The sequence below is a fragment of the Crinia signifera genome, chromosome 6 (genome assembly GCF_055691185.1).
Source record: "Crinia signifera chromosome 6, ASM5569118v1, whole genome shotgun sequence".
Taxonomy (NCBI): domain Eukaryota; kingdom Metazoa; phylum Chordata; class Amphibia; order Anura; family Myobatrachidae; genus Crinia; species Crinia signifera.
The window spans coordinates 106,102,527-106,119,266 of record NC_139222.1 but is presented as its reverse complement, the minus strand read 5'-3'; the positions used below and the strand labels follow the sequence as shown (position 1 = coordinate 106,119,266).

The following is a 16,740-nucleotide window of genomic DNA, read 5'->3' as shown; positions in this document are numbered from 1 at the left end:
GATAGGCGGCACTCACCGGTTGTGATTTTGTATTGAAAATTACATCACATTTACATAGCTTTCTGTCGACGTTTCAAGGCTACACAGCCTTTTCATCAGGACGGACTGTGAGGTACAGTAGTGCTAGTGTAATTAACAAGAAGTCACTTACACCAGCACTACTGCACCTCACAGCCCGTAAATGTCATGTCATTTTCTATACAAAAACTTTTTCTACAAGTCAGGTGAGTGCCGTCTATCTTTTTATCGGTCTTTGGATAAAAGGGATTATGTATATATTTGTTATATTATCTAGAACAGCGGTTCTCAAACTGTGGGTCCTGACCCCAAAGTGGGTCCCGACCTTCTCAGCATGGGGTCACGACTCCATGTTGCTGACCATCAGGCTGATGACTTTTCTAATCTCAGTCACTGATTCAAGGAGCCTGACAAATCTGTAGAATTGTCTGTTATTTTAGACTCCTCCCATCACTTTGTGCCTCCACAATGCTGCCATGTATGTGCTGTCTGCTGACTACACATGTGATGTGATGCCCTTCTGGGTAACTTGCTGGGTTCCTGTAATTATTTTTATTGTCTGATGGGGTCCCAGAGCAAAATAGTTTGAGGACCCCTGATCTAGAACCTCAAAATTTGCATGAGTTTATGGATCAGAAACAAACAGAAATGATTTAAGGAATGTTCTTATGTTTCTGTTTACCACAAATGCTAGAATAAAGGCACATCATCATAAAATGGGGCAGATGTAATTATTCTTTCAGAGAGATAAGTGGAGAGAGATAAACTACCAACCAATAAGCTAATTTATTTTTTCAAACATAACCTGCAACATGGTAGATAGGAGTTGATTGGCTCTTATTTATCTCTCTCGACTTTATGAGTCTGCAAGACTTACTACATTTCAGCGATTTTATGGGGTAAATGAAAGAACAATTGCACTTTTTTGTGCACTGCCACTCCCCCATTTTCAGAACTGTGTGGGCATGGCCTGTGCTCTATGAGCTGCTGGCCATGTCCTTAGCCCCTCTGCCTGCTTGAATAGACACTGTGTGCATGGCATGGTTTCCTTATAAAATGTAATTTATAGAGTTATAGATCCAACGAAAATCTTCGGTTCTGCAGCAGTCAAAATTGACTTGTTAGAATATGGATATTATGGTAATGAGTGAAATAGGATCAGCTAGAAGGATCAATGCTGTATATAGGGCTTGATATAGCATTGATTGCTAAAGCAAAATCTTTCGCAAATAGGCAAAACCATGTCAGGGCCGTAACTAGGGGGGGCTGGGGGGACACGCACACCGGGCGCTAGAGGTGGGGGGGCGCTGTCAGGTCCGGGGACAGCCAGCGGAGGTCCGGTGACAGGCAGCGGGGTTCCGGGTAGCCGCTGTAGCGGCAGCTTGACTCCGTCCGTCTCTCCTACTAGCGCGGCGGCGGGAAGCGCTGATGAATTTGAAAAGACTTGCCGGAAGTTGATTGGCTGAATTCAGGCAATCAGCGTCTGGCAAGTCTTTTCAAAGTCATCAGCGCTTCCCGCCGCCGCGCTAGTAGGAGAGACGGACGGAGTCAAGCTGCCGCTTCACCAGTCCCCGGAACCCGGCTACCTGTCCCCGGACCCCCGCTGGCTGCACACAGGAGGTATGCATGTTGTCAGCGGGGAGGGGGGGTTGCCGGCGATGTTGTCAGCGGGGGGGGGAGGTCTCCGGCGATGTTGTCAGTGGGGAGTGGGGGGTTTTTCCAGCGATGTTGTCAGCGGGGAGGGGGGAGGGTCTCCGGCGATGTTGTCAGCGGGGAGGGGGGGTCTCCGGCGATTTTGTCAGCGGGGAGGGGGGTCTTCGGCGCCAGGGGCAAGGCGGTCATTTACCCCCCCCCCCCCCACCCTAGTTTCGGCCCTGACCATGTGCACTGTGGGTGGGAATAATGTAACTTGAATAGAGCGTTACATTTGGTGGGGTGTTCAAACTGAAATGTAAATTGCAGTGTAAAAATAAAGCAGACAGTATTTACCCTGCACAGAAACAAAATAACTCCCCCAAATGTAAAGTTCCACACACTGGGCGATTATGCCCAGCATGTATGGACCAGCAGATGAACGGCTTTCTCAGCGATTATGCGGGAGCGCGCAGCAGCGTTCACCGCTCACCGCTGGGGCATATACACTGGGCGGCTTTGAGCTAAAAGCCGCTCAAACATGCTGTTTTGAGCGACTTTTGGCTCAAAGTCACCCAGTGTGTATGGGCCTTTACTCTCTCTCTCTGTGCATGTTACGTTTGCCGCAACTGCAGTGCACATGGTGAGTAATTAGACCTGATCACTGCTGAGTGAATTTAGCACTGTCCAACAATAAGATAGACTCTGCCCAGCTTGAGTGAAACCCTGCGCTGCAAATTAATGTGCTCCCTGTGCAAATGGATTGCATGGCATGCCTAGCTTTTTTCTTAGCACTCCCTCTAAATGCACGCGCATTGCGGTCTATACACATGCACAGTATATCGATAATCCTCCACTGTATGAATTCCCACAGCAGCGATCAGGTCTGATTCAGGCCCATGGTTTTGTCCATTTGAGAAAGATTTTGTATTTGTGCTCAACTCTGATTTAGACCCATAAACAGTCAAACAGATGTGGCTGCTGGTATTATCCTGATCATGTACATTTATACCAACCCAGCATTTATACCAACCCAGCATGTCCCCCAAGAGATGTACCTCTAGGGACGTGTCTTACTGGAAACTATCCCCAGGGACGGTGTGTGGTGGTGCTTTTACAAGCAGGATGAAAGTAACAATGGGGGCAGGGCTTAATGTGGTCATGCAGAGGTGGGGGAACTCATATCGCTCTGCCACCTAATTACCCCCCTCCCCTCCCCCCATTAGGCAGAGACAGGGCCAGTGGTAGGGATTTGCAGGGGGGCAAACTAGAATGCTTTTCTGTGAGAATTACTGCTCAGGGCCAATGTGGAGGTTAAAATGTTCCACCTCGCCATTAGAGGTGGTCAAACTCCGTTCCACCCCGTTCCCCCTCACTTTAACCCCTGAATGTAGAGATGGGACTAACAGTAGGCCCTACATCATGACAGCGTGGAGATGACCAACTGCTCATCTGGCCACATGGTCGGCCATAAATATTCTATATTAAGTTTTCATATTTAGGGAGACATTGGGCCGACAGTGTAAACTGTGTACACTCCAATATGGGACTGGTCACACCTCCTTCACCTCCGTCACTAGGCCCAGTTCAGGCTGCAATTGTCCCTGTGTACATGCCTATTCTGTTCTCCACTTAGGCTTCCATTCCTCCTCTCCAGGCAACCGATGCTCATGTGCAGTATAGACATTTGCATTTTTTAATTGCTGCTTTCTAAGCCTTGAATGAGACATTCATCTAATTTTAGAAGCATTTCTGTAAAATTCTGCTTGGTGGCACCCAATAAGGTATGCCAATTCACCCCCTATCCCACCCCTACCGAAATCACAATCACTAGAAAAAGGACAATTCAATTGGGTATAAAAAAAAAAAAAAACAGGAGAGGCTGGAGCAGGGTTGACAGAAGGAACACATACTTGTTCGTTTACAAAGACCCATTCACAGACATCACTCATACACCAGGTACACCAGAGATTTATCACAGTTTAGAAGCGTCTGTAAATGGAGTACTTACGGCTCAGTGTGCATGATGTAATCATTTTGAAGACCATTAATGGCTGGAAGATTGCAAATGGAGGAGATTTCGGGACTGGAGGAGAAACTTGATAGGGTCACATAGTTTGCTGGGACAAGCCCCATATCCATGGTTCCATTCATTTTCCTGGCAATGATATAATCTCCCTCGTCTCTGACTTTGCAGAGTTCCTCTCCTTCTTGCACACTCAGTTCCGTTATGGATCTCGCATTAAAGTCATATAGAACCGTCACCATGTCGATACTTGGCAGACTGGCAGGTCGAGGATGGTGTATAGTGGACACAGTTGTTTGCCTGCTTGACTGAGGAGGTGGCCAGATTTTATCCCACAGACACTCCATCCAGCTCAGGTGTTGCTTTAAAAAGGCCTCCATTTTTGATCAGGTCAGTGCTAGCCTTACCTACCTGGCTACTGGTCACCTGTCTGTGAGCATGCTGGACCTTGCAACGGTGTTCTGCTTCTCCCTGACTGCTAGCAGTGCAGTTATTTTTCTGTTCACTTCCTGATCACCTGAACTTTCATAAAAGAAACTTACTGCAACCAGGAAGACTGAGCAAAAAAGAATGCGAACCAACCAGTATACTGGCAAATCTTCAGAACTAATCTTTACACATGTAGCAGACAAAATATAAATCAGTATTTACAAATACTTGAGAATTCACATGCTCCAATCTGTTAGTTTTTTAAATGATCTGTATTCACAAAAAAAACATAATTCTACCTCATTCCAAGATGAGGGGAAGGTGTACAGTAGGTATATAGATGTATACAGGATAAAAATGTGTGCAGGTGTAGCAGCTGAAATAGTTCAAGACTCCCAAAAGAAGGTTCTCCCTGAGACCAACACCACGGTGGTGGAGCCCGCACCCGTGTCCATTTCAGCAGAGAGAGAGGGGGATTCCAGGCTATCTGAGGAACAGCCTTGTGTACAGGAGGAGAAGGGAGTACCGGTATCCAGATCTCCTCACAGACTTTATTGCACGCTTGTTTGAACTGTATGTCTGCAGTTCCTCCGCTTCTGGTAATTACCACCCTTCATAGAATGGATACTGGAAGAAGTTTTATTGGATTGGATTATTTTTTAACTGGTGGTTTCATTGTGTAATAAATAATTAATTTGTGACAGATTACACTATGAAGTTATCTGTTTATATTCCCTACATGTGGAGTATATGCTGAACGAAGGCTTTCAGCAGAAGAAGCATAACAGAGAGCGCTGGATAAGTGTTTATGACTCCATTATTTCTGTTTGGAAGGTGTACAGTAGTAAGCCTTGGAGAGTGATAAAAATGGAGAGAGATAAAGTACTATCTAGCCTGCTTCATGTCATTTTTTAAACATAGCCTGTAACATGGCAGTTATGAGTTGATTGGTTGGTACTTTATCACTCTCCAAGGCTTAGTACATGTCTCCCTGAGTTAGATTATAATAGTGTGCCCGAAGCATGGTGATCGAACGGAGCCATGTGAGTGGATGCAGAACACTTTCGGTGTCCATGTCGACCTATGTCATAGACACTCAAAAAAACATGAAAACCTCATGTTGACCCTTTTGTATGTTAACATTTTTACCAATTTTGCAAAAACTGTGATACGATGTAGACCTTGGAGGGCCGTCCAGAAGAGGGTCTCTCCCAGCCAAATGCCACAACATTTTTCTCACATGTCGCTAAGGAGCAAGTGCTTTGCTACACAGCTACAAAGCTCACTAACATCACCATCTACCCCCTAGCTGCAAAGTCAGGCGCAGGCTGGCTATGTTTTGGGCCACAGCACCTGCCTGTGACATTTGCAGTTTTGAGTAGAGCAGAGGTTCCCAATCTTTTTTGATTCACGGCACCCTAGAGAATCAGAATTTTTTTCACGGCACCCCTAGGTCCCAAAAAAATGAATTAGATTGGGTTTATATGCGATTCTTAGCGGCAGTTATGTGGTAAAGGGCAGGATTTGCTTCTGTTTGTACACATTCTATGATTGCCAGCCACCAGCACTGGTCTTGCTCATAAATAATTAACCATTAATAATTTGAGTTGGTCCTGGACCACCAAGCCGCGGCACCCCTGCATGTGTCCCGAGGCACCCCAGGGAGCCACGGCACACAGTTTGGGAACCACTGGAGTAGAGTCTTTCTGGTCGTAGTCCACTGCGAATTCTCTGATAAGTGTTCCATGCTAAATTAGGCCCATTGTCCCTAATCCAGGGCCAGTTTAACAATGGGGCCATTATTATGACAGCATGATGATCGTCTGACAGACACCAGCTGGTTGCATGGCTGCCCATAATTCATTTCTGTTTGCAATCTTTGTACTTTTATATATTTAGGGAGACATTGGAGCTTAAAGTGTATGGGTTCTACATGGCAGTGGCCTGACCTCCTCCACTTTTCATAATATTTGCTCCAGGCCCATAACACCCTTATTCCAGCACTGCCCTAATCTACTTGAATGTTATTAATTTATTCATAGAGAAGCCCTTACTTAAACTGGGTACACAATGTGCAAACAATATGATAGCAGTGATTTCACTTAAATTATATAGTGCGTACACACTAGAGATGGTCGCCGGGGCCGAAAATTTGGATTAGTCACTGGGATTTTTAATTGGCTTTGTCAAGCGGCAGTGAAAGCTTTGGATTTGGATTTTTTTCTAAATTGGTCAAAAAAAGTCCAATCACATAATTTTTGCATTTTTTTGTCCCTAGAGTAATATTGACCTCAATAATATTCATTTCCAGCCCTTTCCAGACAATTTTGACCACTTTACAGCTCACAATGTTGTTTTCATTCAATTTAGGCCAAGGTCTGCAGCAAGCTTTCTGGTTATTAACACATGGAACTTCTGACAGTATCAGTATGGTGTTTTTGGGTGCAGTAAACACAAACAATAAAGAAGACCAACAGTACCTAAGGATCAATTCCTCAGAGTATAGCTGGGTACACATCTATACAATCGTCGGGCTGTTCTTCCGTTCTGGGACGGACGTCCAGATTGTATAGGTGTGTACACTGTCCCGACGCCCTCTGTACGAGCGATAAACGTCCAAAAACGGTTCTTATCCATCCATACTCGGTCGGTCATTGCTGTTTCATTTTCATCCGACTGGCCGGGTCCATATCGGAACAAAAGTGCAGTGTGTACGCACGTTTGACCGATATGCTGGACGTTCTTGCGACTATACTGCCAAAGCTGGAATGCCCATGTGGGCGTTCCATAGCTGCATGATGTCTCCTACAGCACAATAAGTGTTCACCTCTCCCCATGTATAATTAAAGAAATAATAATAATATACATGCATCCCATATTTGTAGCAGGTTGCCGTATCTGTCCCTAGTCACCCTGCCGGCTGCTATAAAGACCGGCGGAAAGCGTCTACAGTCAGACGTCAGGGTCACCCTGGACAGATACGGCAAACTGCTATAAAGATGAGGTACGCGACTACAGTCAGTTTGCCGTATCTGTCCATAGTCACCCTGCCGGCTGACACGTAACCCCGTTATGACAAATGCTGTATTGATGTATTGTGTGTATCATGAAAGTAATGTCCATTATGTTTTATTTTTGAACAGACATTTCGAGAATGGCAGAGAAGAACGTGGAGTTTATGAAGGAGTTCATTGAGTCCTACAGAGATCAGAATTGTCTCTGGAATAGTAAATCCAGAGACTATTCCAACAGGCAGAAGAGAGCTGTCACGCTGGAGGAGTTGGTGAAGGTCAGCCTCCCTTATTACCCCACAGCGGACATCGAATGGGTGTGGACAAGGATTGCTTACATGAGGACAGTGTTCAAAAGGAGCTGAACAAGGTCGAGGGATCCAAAAAAATCAGGGGCTGGTACATACCAAGTTTATGTGCCCAGGCTCTGGTACTACGATCTGCTGGCATTCATGGTGGACCAAGAGCTGCCGTGGGACTCCATCAGCAATTTTGCTGCGGTCCAGGCTGCCCCATGTGCCACACCATGCACCCCTGAAGTTCCTGAGGAAACCCTCTCTGGCACAGTAAGTACACAGATTACAAATATTTGAAATATTTATTGAAAATGAAGATAAAAAGTACAAATACAGTACAGTACAAAGGTATCATGTCATAGCAATTTTTAGCAGATCATGTCATCCTGCCAATCCACTGCGCCTACACCATTAAAGTACTGCAAGTATTCTTCCCTGGTCAATTTTGCACGCACAGTAGCATTTCTTGTGTTTAGATTGGTCTCCAAACATGTCAATCCTACTGGCTCAACTGTTTCACTGTCATGCATGGTTGAAACATTGGGGTGTGCAGACAGTGTTTTTCTGCGTGGATAGTTACGCAGCACACAACAGGCCATAAATACCTTGTCTATTTTATCTAGTCGCAGATTTATGGCACTATGAAAAATCCTAAATTTATTGCCAAGTATGCCAAATGTATTTTCAACCACTCGCCTAGCTCTTGACAGGCGGTAGTTGAAAATTCTGCGTTCTCTGTTAAGGGACATTTGGGGGTAGGGTTTCACAACATTGGCGTGCAAGGCAAAGGCCTCGTCAGCCACCAAAACAAAGTTCAAACCATTCACATTCTGTGTCCGCTCTGGTAAATTAAGTCCATTGTTTTTAAGTTGGTCATGGAACATGGTCTTTTCCAAAGCCCCACTGTCAGAAACCCTGCCATTTTTGCCAAAGTCCACAAAGATAAATTTATATTTGGCATTGGCAATAGCCATTAAAGCAATGCTAAAGAAGCCCCTATAATTATAGAAAAAAGAGCCACTATTAGCAGGGGGCATGATTCGGATATGCTTTTCATCAATGGGACCACCACAACTGGGGAAATTCCAAAGATCCTTGAAATCTTGGGCAATAGATCGCCACTCCTCAGTAGTCGTAGGGAACTGAAATATAGAAATAAAGAGGTTTTACAAAACAAATCAGTGATTTTGGTGTTACATTATGTTTTACAGCCTTAACTATTTGCGGAAGAGCAGTGTTCACCGACACTTGATGCCTCACAGCTGCCTTCACCCCTCCTCTGCTCTATGCCTACACCCACAACCAGCACTCAGCAAGGCACGCAGCAGCCTGAAGGTCCACCAAGGAGAGGCCATAAAAGGCCAAGGCAGACACCAGATACATCTGAGGTGATGACTCGCCAGATTCTGTAGTCTGCCAATCGACTCATGGCATTGGATGAAGATGAGCAGGACCACGTGGGGAACAATGTTGCAAAAAAACTGCGGAAACTAGATCCTGCAACAAGGGCAGTGGCTGAACGGATCATCAATGACACCCTGTACGGGGCCAGTGTTGGGACCCTTACCCGACAAACCCAGCTCACAGATGACCCCCCTATGCCATTCCAACCCATCAACCCTGCCCCAGTACCACACCACCAAATGTACCAGCCAGGTCATTATCCCCACTATCCCCAGTACCACACTTCAGGGCAATCATGGCAGCAACATGGAACCATGGAAACACCATCTCGCTCCCAAACAGTGATGAATACAGATACTACCCTCCATTACCAGACACTTTAAGTAAATTTGATTTGGTTTATAGTTGTTTTGCCATATTTATTATAAAACTTTTTATAGTTCTGTTTCAAAGTTTGTCAAGTTTATAATAAAAGATGTTACTATACAAATATTATTTGGTGTTAGTGTCTAAAATCCGGCAGGGTGAAAGATAATTTATTATCTAATAATTTATGTATATTATATGTTTTTTACTATCTATGAAGAACTTTTCAGTTTGAGCACTTATTATGTACTATATTACAAATTCACAGCTTGCTATGAAGCAATAAAGTTTCCGACTTGTGAATCGTTAAAACAACCAACAGGTGCATTAGATTGCTGCCCTCCAATGATTGGATGGGCCACCTTTTTATACCTGGGCTGATCAACTACAGACCATCTTCTGATGAAACCGTCAGCAATAGGAGGACGGAGAAACGCGTCAAGACGTTCCTAAACTCCGATCGTGATCCCTTTTCCAGATTGCCTGAATTGATCCATCTGTGCTCCACATTGCCGGATTGCTCCCACCAACAAGCTTAAGGCTCAATCCTCCAGTGTCCCCTGCACAGGTGCACAGAGACGTCTACTACATCTTACCGTCCGGACGTGACTCACTCTCCAGCCTTGTCAGCCCCCGGCGCTGGCTCCCTTCACATCGGGGCCGCGTTGGTTGTTTCCCTGTATAGGTGCGCAGAGACGTCTACCACATCTGACCGTCCGGGCGAGGACTCACTCTCCAGCCTTGTCAGCTCCCGGCGCTGGCTCCCTTCACATCGGGGCCGCGTTGGTTGTTAGCAGACTTGCTAAGTCCCGCCTAAGACACCTGCTCCCGGTACCGGCTCCCTCACCATCGGAGCAACACCGGTAGCAGCGGGTGTCCATCGGGATCCAACATCACCACCCCACCTACCCGCAGGAGACACCTGGTAATATAACTCTTCCCCCTTTTTTTACAATAAGGAGCATCGCCCCACTGATAGCTATCAGTAATATACTAGTTCAAGATACCAAAAGGAACTGTATTGATTCCCTGGGAACTGTTTCAATTGAAGGCAAAAATTAACAATCTGGTTAACCACAAAGTAGATCACAGTCGGAAGGTTTTAATCAATGAATTTATAGTGCTCTATGCATATATTTTTAAATTTATTGTCTGTTTTTTAATTTATTATTTTTTATATAATGTATTAAATGTATTCCTAATTGTTCAGTAAAAATATACAATTGATCAACACAGTGCGCTCTCTTCTTTGTTATATTTCTTGTCTAGGGACAGACATACCGGTGGTAAACGTTTATTTTAGTCAGCTGGCAGGGTGACTATGGTTAGATACAGGTGGTAAGCGTCTATTTTAGTCAGCCGGCAGGGTGTCTAGGGACAGACATACGGGTGGTAAGCGTCTATTTTAGTCAGCCGGCAGGGTGTCTAGGGACAGACATACGGGTGGTAAGCGTCTATTTTAGTCAGCCGGCATGGTGACTATGGTCAGATACGGGTGGTAAGCGTCTATTTTAGTCAGCCGGCAGGGTGTCTAGGGACAGACATATGGGTGGTAAGCGTCTATTTTAGTCAGCCGGCAGGGTGTCTAGGGACACACATACGACAAACTGCTATAAAGATGGGGTACATGCATATTATTTGGCATATATTTACCTTCATGTATTGCTCCTGTAGAACTTGGATGATGGCATCACAGGTCTCAGGTATTATTAATCCCAGAGCTTGAGAGGATATAGCAGTGCTGTACCTCAGATCCGCAAGTGACCTCCCAGTAGCCAGGAAACATAGCGTTGCCACCAGTCTCTGCTCAGCTGAAATAGGCCACCTGAAATTATTGTCCTCTTTTTGGATTAAAGGGGTGACTAATGCCAGCAGCTCAATGAAGGTAGGGTCATCCATAGGTAGATAATTCCGGAAGTCATCAGGGTTTTCTCCCGTATCTCCTGTAACAATGGCATATGGGAGAAGGTGTCTCGCCTCAGAAGCCAGTCTCTGGTCCAGCAGCTGCGATTCTTGATCCTCTGTTTTTTTTATAGACTGCAATGTTGTGGCCATAGCAGCAAGAATGCAAGTACAAACCTTTATTTTTCTCAAGCTCATGATGAAAGTGGTAGAAAACAAACGGAACGAATGTACGTGTTCTCTGCACAGCCAGTACTGATGTAAAAAAGGAAATCACTTTTGTTTAGGTTCTGTCCCCACGCCTCTTTGTTTTGGTATGCCCTTAACCCAGCCCATTATTATAATTTTTGTTTATATCTATCGTGTCAAAAGCCCAAATCGAGAGTGTGTACGGTGGTACAATCGTTTTCTTGCGATCGGACGTCGCAAGTAAAATTGTACAGGTGTGTACGCGCGTATTGGCTGTTGTTTGTGGACGGTCTGCCGCGTCTACGGTCGGTTGAACGGTAGCAAGAAAACAGGGATTGTATAGATGTGTACCCAGCTTAAGAAGGAATTGCAGTAACAATAAGTTCTGTCAACAACAAATGCATTAAATGAAACAATTATTCAAAGACAAAGGGTACAAGGAAGAAGAACTTTTGAAAATCCTAGAACAAAAACATTGCAAAGGAACATAGATAATCTGCCAAGAAAAAAAAAAGATTAAAAACAAAGGTCGATGATAAAAAAAAAGAAAAGAAAAAAAAGAGGTAAACAAAAATGGGCACTATTTACAGGATGAGATTTCAAACAAGTTGAACAAAATATTAAGAAACACTAGCATCTACTTACTAGGGATCCTGTTTTAAAGAAAATCCCTGAAAACCCTTCATTCATTCTTTTATCCAAAATCCAGAAATCTAAAGAATTCACTGGTTAAGAGCACCTTACCAATGCCATCTAAATATGTATGTACTAAAGACTTTTCTCACTGTGGCATTTGAATTGGGTGCTGAAATATCAAAAACATGAAAAAGAGAAATAACTGGTCGCAGTGTGATCATGATAATGGTGGTCAAACTCAGCCCAGGATAACAGACGGATTCAATTGTCCTGAGACAAAGGGCCTTATTCTAGTTCACTGACAAAATCCTTCTTAGATGGACAAAACCATGTGCACTGCAGGGGGGGGGGGGGGCAGATGTAAAATGTGCAGAGAGAATTAGATTTGGGTTAGTTATTTTGTTTCTGTGCAGGGTAAATACTGGCTGCTTAATTTTTTACACTGCAATATAGATCTCACTTTGAAGTAAAATCCCACCCAAATCTAATTCTCTCTGCACAAGTAACATCTGTCCCCCTGCAGTGCACATGGTTTTGTCCATCTAAGAAGGATTTTGTCAGAAAGAGTGAACTAGAATAAGGCCCAAAGTAACATATAGATGTAGGAAAGATTCAAGATCTCGGTTGGAGGGTGGTGTGCTAAGGAAAAATTCAGTTTCACTTTCAGGACAGAACACAATGATCTCCAGAAGCAAGCAACAAACTGAACTATTTGATCAGATACGATTTCAGTGGGCAAACCATGCAACTTGAAGATATGTTGGACAAATATTTGGGCCAGCTGGGGAGCAGATGGTAGTCCCTTATGTGGTATGAAGTGCACCATTTTTGAGAAGCGATCCACCTCTACCCATATGGCATTACAATCCAGCAACTTAGGGAGTTCTTATATGAAGTCCATTGAGAGATGTGTCCATGGACACAAGGGTACAGGCAGTGGGAGCAAGGTTCCAGCAGGAGATTGTCAAAATACTTTGTGCTGAGAACACATGGGACAGGAAGCGACAAAGTCTTTCATCTCAATTTTCATTTTCGGCCACCAGTAGGAACGCTGAAAAATCTCGAGAGTCTTTAGGACACCAGGGTGACCAGAAAAGCCAAAGGAATGAGACCAAGAAAGGAGTTTATGCCGCAATTCGGGGTGAAACAAAACATCTTCCCAGGTTTAATATAATAGGTTGCATTTCACAGGCGACAGAATGTTCCTGCATGGGATGGGAAAGAGCATCAGCTTTCACATTCTGGGTACCAGGATTTTTAAATCAAACAAGGAAAAGTACAGGGACCAGTGGGCATGAAGAGAATTCATCCATTGGGCTGACTGGAGATATGAGAGATTTTTATGATCTGTAAAAATCGTTATTGGGAACGGCAATAAGAGAGAATGACAATCTTCCAAAGAGTTTTGTTGCAAGCATCTATTGGTCTCCAAATAGTTCCTTTCTGCCAGAAGGAATTTATGGGAAAAGAACCTACCCCCAGACTGGAGGCATTTACTTCCAACAGGAAAGGCTTCTCTTGGTCTGGCTGAAGAATGGACACAGATATAAAGGCTTTTTTGAGCAAATGGAAAGCAGAGATGGCTTCTGGGGTCCAGTCTACTGGATTACTGCCCTTACGAGTTAAGGCAGTAATTGGGGCAATCAGGATAGAGTATCCTTTTATAAATTTCTGATAGTAATTGGCGAATGCCACAAAGTGTGGCATGGTAGTTCTGATCCGGAAATGATGTAACCAAGAAAAGGAATGGAAGGAACCTCAAAAGTGCACTTAGAAATCTTTGCGGAGAGTTTGTTCTTACGAAGACGAACTTGCATTCGGTGGGACTAGAGATCTTGGGAGAATATTAAGACATCATCCAAATAGACAACTAAATACACTTAGAGGGTATCACGGAGCTTTTAATTCACAAATTGTTGAAATAAATACAATCGGAGCATTACTCAACCCAAAGGGCGTTACGAAAGACTCGTAATGCCATCCCTGGTATTAAAAGCAGTTTTCCATTTATCTCCCTCACTAATTCTTAGGTTATATGCCTGTCTAAGATCCAATATTGTAAATACTTTGGCTCCCTTGACTCTGTCAAATAGCTTTGTGATGAGAGGAAGCAGATAGCTTTTTTTGATAGTGATGTCATTGAGAGTCCTATAAATAAGTGTCTGAATCCTCCATCTCTTTTCTTTCCAAAAAATAATCTGACTCTGGCAGGAGAAGTCGAGGGACGAATAAAGCCATTCTTCAGATTCTCTTTAATGTAGTCAGTCATAGCTTGTGTTTCTGGTACAGATAACGAGTAAGTGTGACCCCGGGGAGGAGATCTATGGGACAGTCCCATTCCTGATGAGGTGGAATAAGCTGCTTGTTCACTAAAGATGTATTGGAAATCCACATAAACAGGTGGCACACCAGGTAAGGGTTTCAACTTGGCAGCTCAAAGGGGGTGTCACTAAAGTTAAACAGTGTTGATGACATGCACTACTCCATTCCTCAATTTGCAAGGTAGCCCAATTGATTTGGGGATTGTGGAGTCAAAGCCACGGCATCCCTAGTACAATATCATAGGAGGACAGGAATTCTTAACTCAGTTCCTGATGGAGAATCCCCACATGGAAGGAAATTGGAGCGGTTTGATGAGAAACTTCTCTGCAAACATTTCTGCTGCCATCCCATGCTGTCATAAACAAGTGAGAGTCAATAGGTACAGTAGGCAGATTACATTTTCTCACAAGAGCCAGCGAGATAAAGTTTCCTGGCTGCCTCAGTATCTGCTAGAGCAAGGACATGTTGGGGGCCAGACAAAGTTTCAAAAGAGATTGAATGGTACAAGAATTATGGAAATAACCTGGAGCTGCACAATATAAATATAATCTTTCGTGTGGTCTCCTAGAGTGCTCCTCAGGTGACAAACGGGCTCTACCGATCTGCATCGGTTCATTAGTTAAAGGAGGAACAGCATGAGGCGAGAACAAGGGATTGGGCTGAACTCCAGATGAGTATTTTCTTTAGTCTTTTTAGGCCTCGTTCACTCAAACATAAATGGACCGTAATACACAAGGGGAGGAGATCCTCAAGTTTATCAGGGAGATCATCGGTGGATAACGCATCTTTGATCAGTTCAACCAGAGTTTCAGAAAGTGAGAGATTTGGCAGGAAATCTCCATTTTTTTTAAAGCGGCAATCATTTACATTTCAAAATCGAACTGGTTTTGGCATTTAAATGATTGCCGCTTTAAAAAAAAAAAAAAAAAAAAACCTGGAGATTTCTTACTACATCTCTCACTTTCTGAATCTCTCCTCCTATTAAATATCACCCATACTGTACTAATGACATATTTCCACCTTCTAGAAGACATAAGTGGGGGAAAATGATTAGAATAATACACAAATGTTATATTACAGATCAAATTAATAAGTACAACAAACACATACAACAGGGAACGAAACAGTTATTGCAGAATCTCACGTAAACAGTATAAAAGACTATAAATGTTTATATTCATCATTATTTACTGTCTTTGTGCAAAGAAGGTTTTTTTTTAACGCGTAAATACATTTTAACATTTTGCTGTTAGGTTATAAAACTAATAACCTTCCGAAGTTCAAAAAGAGGACTTTGAAATGTATATCCTTATGGTAATGTGTTTCCATACAGACCATTGTGATGATATAAAATAAATTATTTTGAAAAAGAGAAAATGGTTGGCTCTTTCGTCAAGATCTACATTTTTGACAAGATAAATAGTCTTGTTTGTCTCCTTACTGGAATGCTAAGAAAATGCAGATGCAGACAATTCTTGCTTCAAGCTTTGTTGTCTTGTAAATCATGGGTTTTACCAGAAATATTATACTTTTACTTGTGATGTTATGCTAACCTAGACTATTTATAGTGACTCTGTTTCGCGCTCTATAAACGCTTTGGTCTGTCACGGACTTATGTGATGTACATTTATTGACAACTATTCATCTTGGACGCAGTAATAGCAATGTATCTATTGATAACTGATTAATTGAAGGCCGTTCCAATAATTGATCTGAAAAGCTTCAAGAAACAATAAAGGCCCATACACACGGGGCGATTTCTGCTTAGCATGTGTGCTCTGAGAACTAGTTAGCTAGATCGCCCATACACACACATAGCAATGTTTGCTTAATGATACAAATGGAGCCTTCTTCAGATAGCCTTCTCTAGATAGCCATGGTGAGCCAAGGCCTATTGTTCTCAGCTGCAATACAATACATAGAACAATACAGTAAGGGATTAGCATAGAATTAAATCCGACAGCTCTGGCTCACTTAATCTTATTAAAGGGCTAGATGAGGATGGCTCTATCTGTATGTGCGAATCACTGTGTTTTCTATTACTTGCTAGGCCATCGGACTAGATATTTTAGTGCATACACTAAATATCTGAGCTGATGCAGTGACGCGCAGGACCATGCATCGCCATCACTATGGGGCATACACAGGGCATTGTGTGCTAAAATCACCCTGTGTGTATGGGGTCTTGAGAGAATGCAAATATATAAATAACATTTTAATATTATATTCAAATACATGTAAACTATAAAAAATATCAATAAATATATGACTATTCTACTCAATGAAAGAAAAAAAACATATAACTTTCCCAATTGGCAGCTCACGATCTTCCAAATCACTTTTAACCAATTAACAATGTCTCAAAATAAGCATGGTAACAATCCACTAGGAACCATAGGCGTGCACAGCACATTTTATTAGGGGGTGCACCTTCAAAGAGGTGTGCCTAACACCACCTATTGGGCATGTCAAACACCGCCAATCAGGCAGGTCTACAATCATCTATTGG

At 43.3% G+C, this 16,740-nt stretch overlaps 2 protein-coding genes across 2 annotated transcripts in view; both read right to left on the bottom strand.

Moving 5' to 3' along the window:
* SRMS (src-related kinase lacking C-terminal regulatory tyrosine and N-terminal myristylation sites) overlaps positions 1-4,056 on the bottom strand; it is a 30,486-nt gene extending 26,430 nt beyond the window's left edge. Inside the window, exon 1 of the mRNA XM_083150071.1 lies at positions 3,662-4,056. Within this exon, the coding sequence (XP_083006197.1) occupies positions 3,662-4,056 (395 nt within the window). The remainder of the gene's footprint in view (positions 1-3,661) is intronic.
* A 3,752-nt stretch (positions 4,057-7,808) lies between these two features.
* Positions 7,809-16,740, bottom strand: part of LOC146007943 (peroxidasin homolog) — a 106,244-nt gene continuing 97,312 nt past the window's right edge. The window contains exon 21 of the mRNA XM_083146736.1: positions 7,809-8,554. The gene's annotated coding sequence lies outside the window, so the exon portion shown is untranslated. The remainder of the gene's footprint in view (positions 8,555-16,740) is intronic.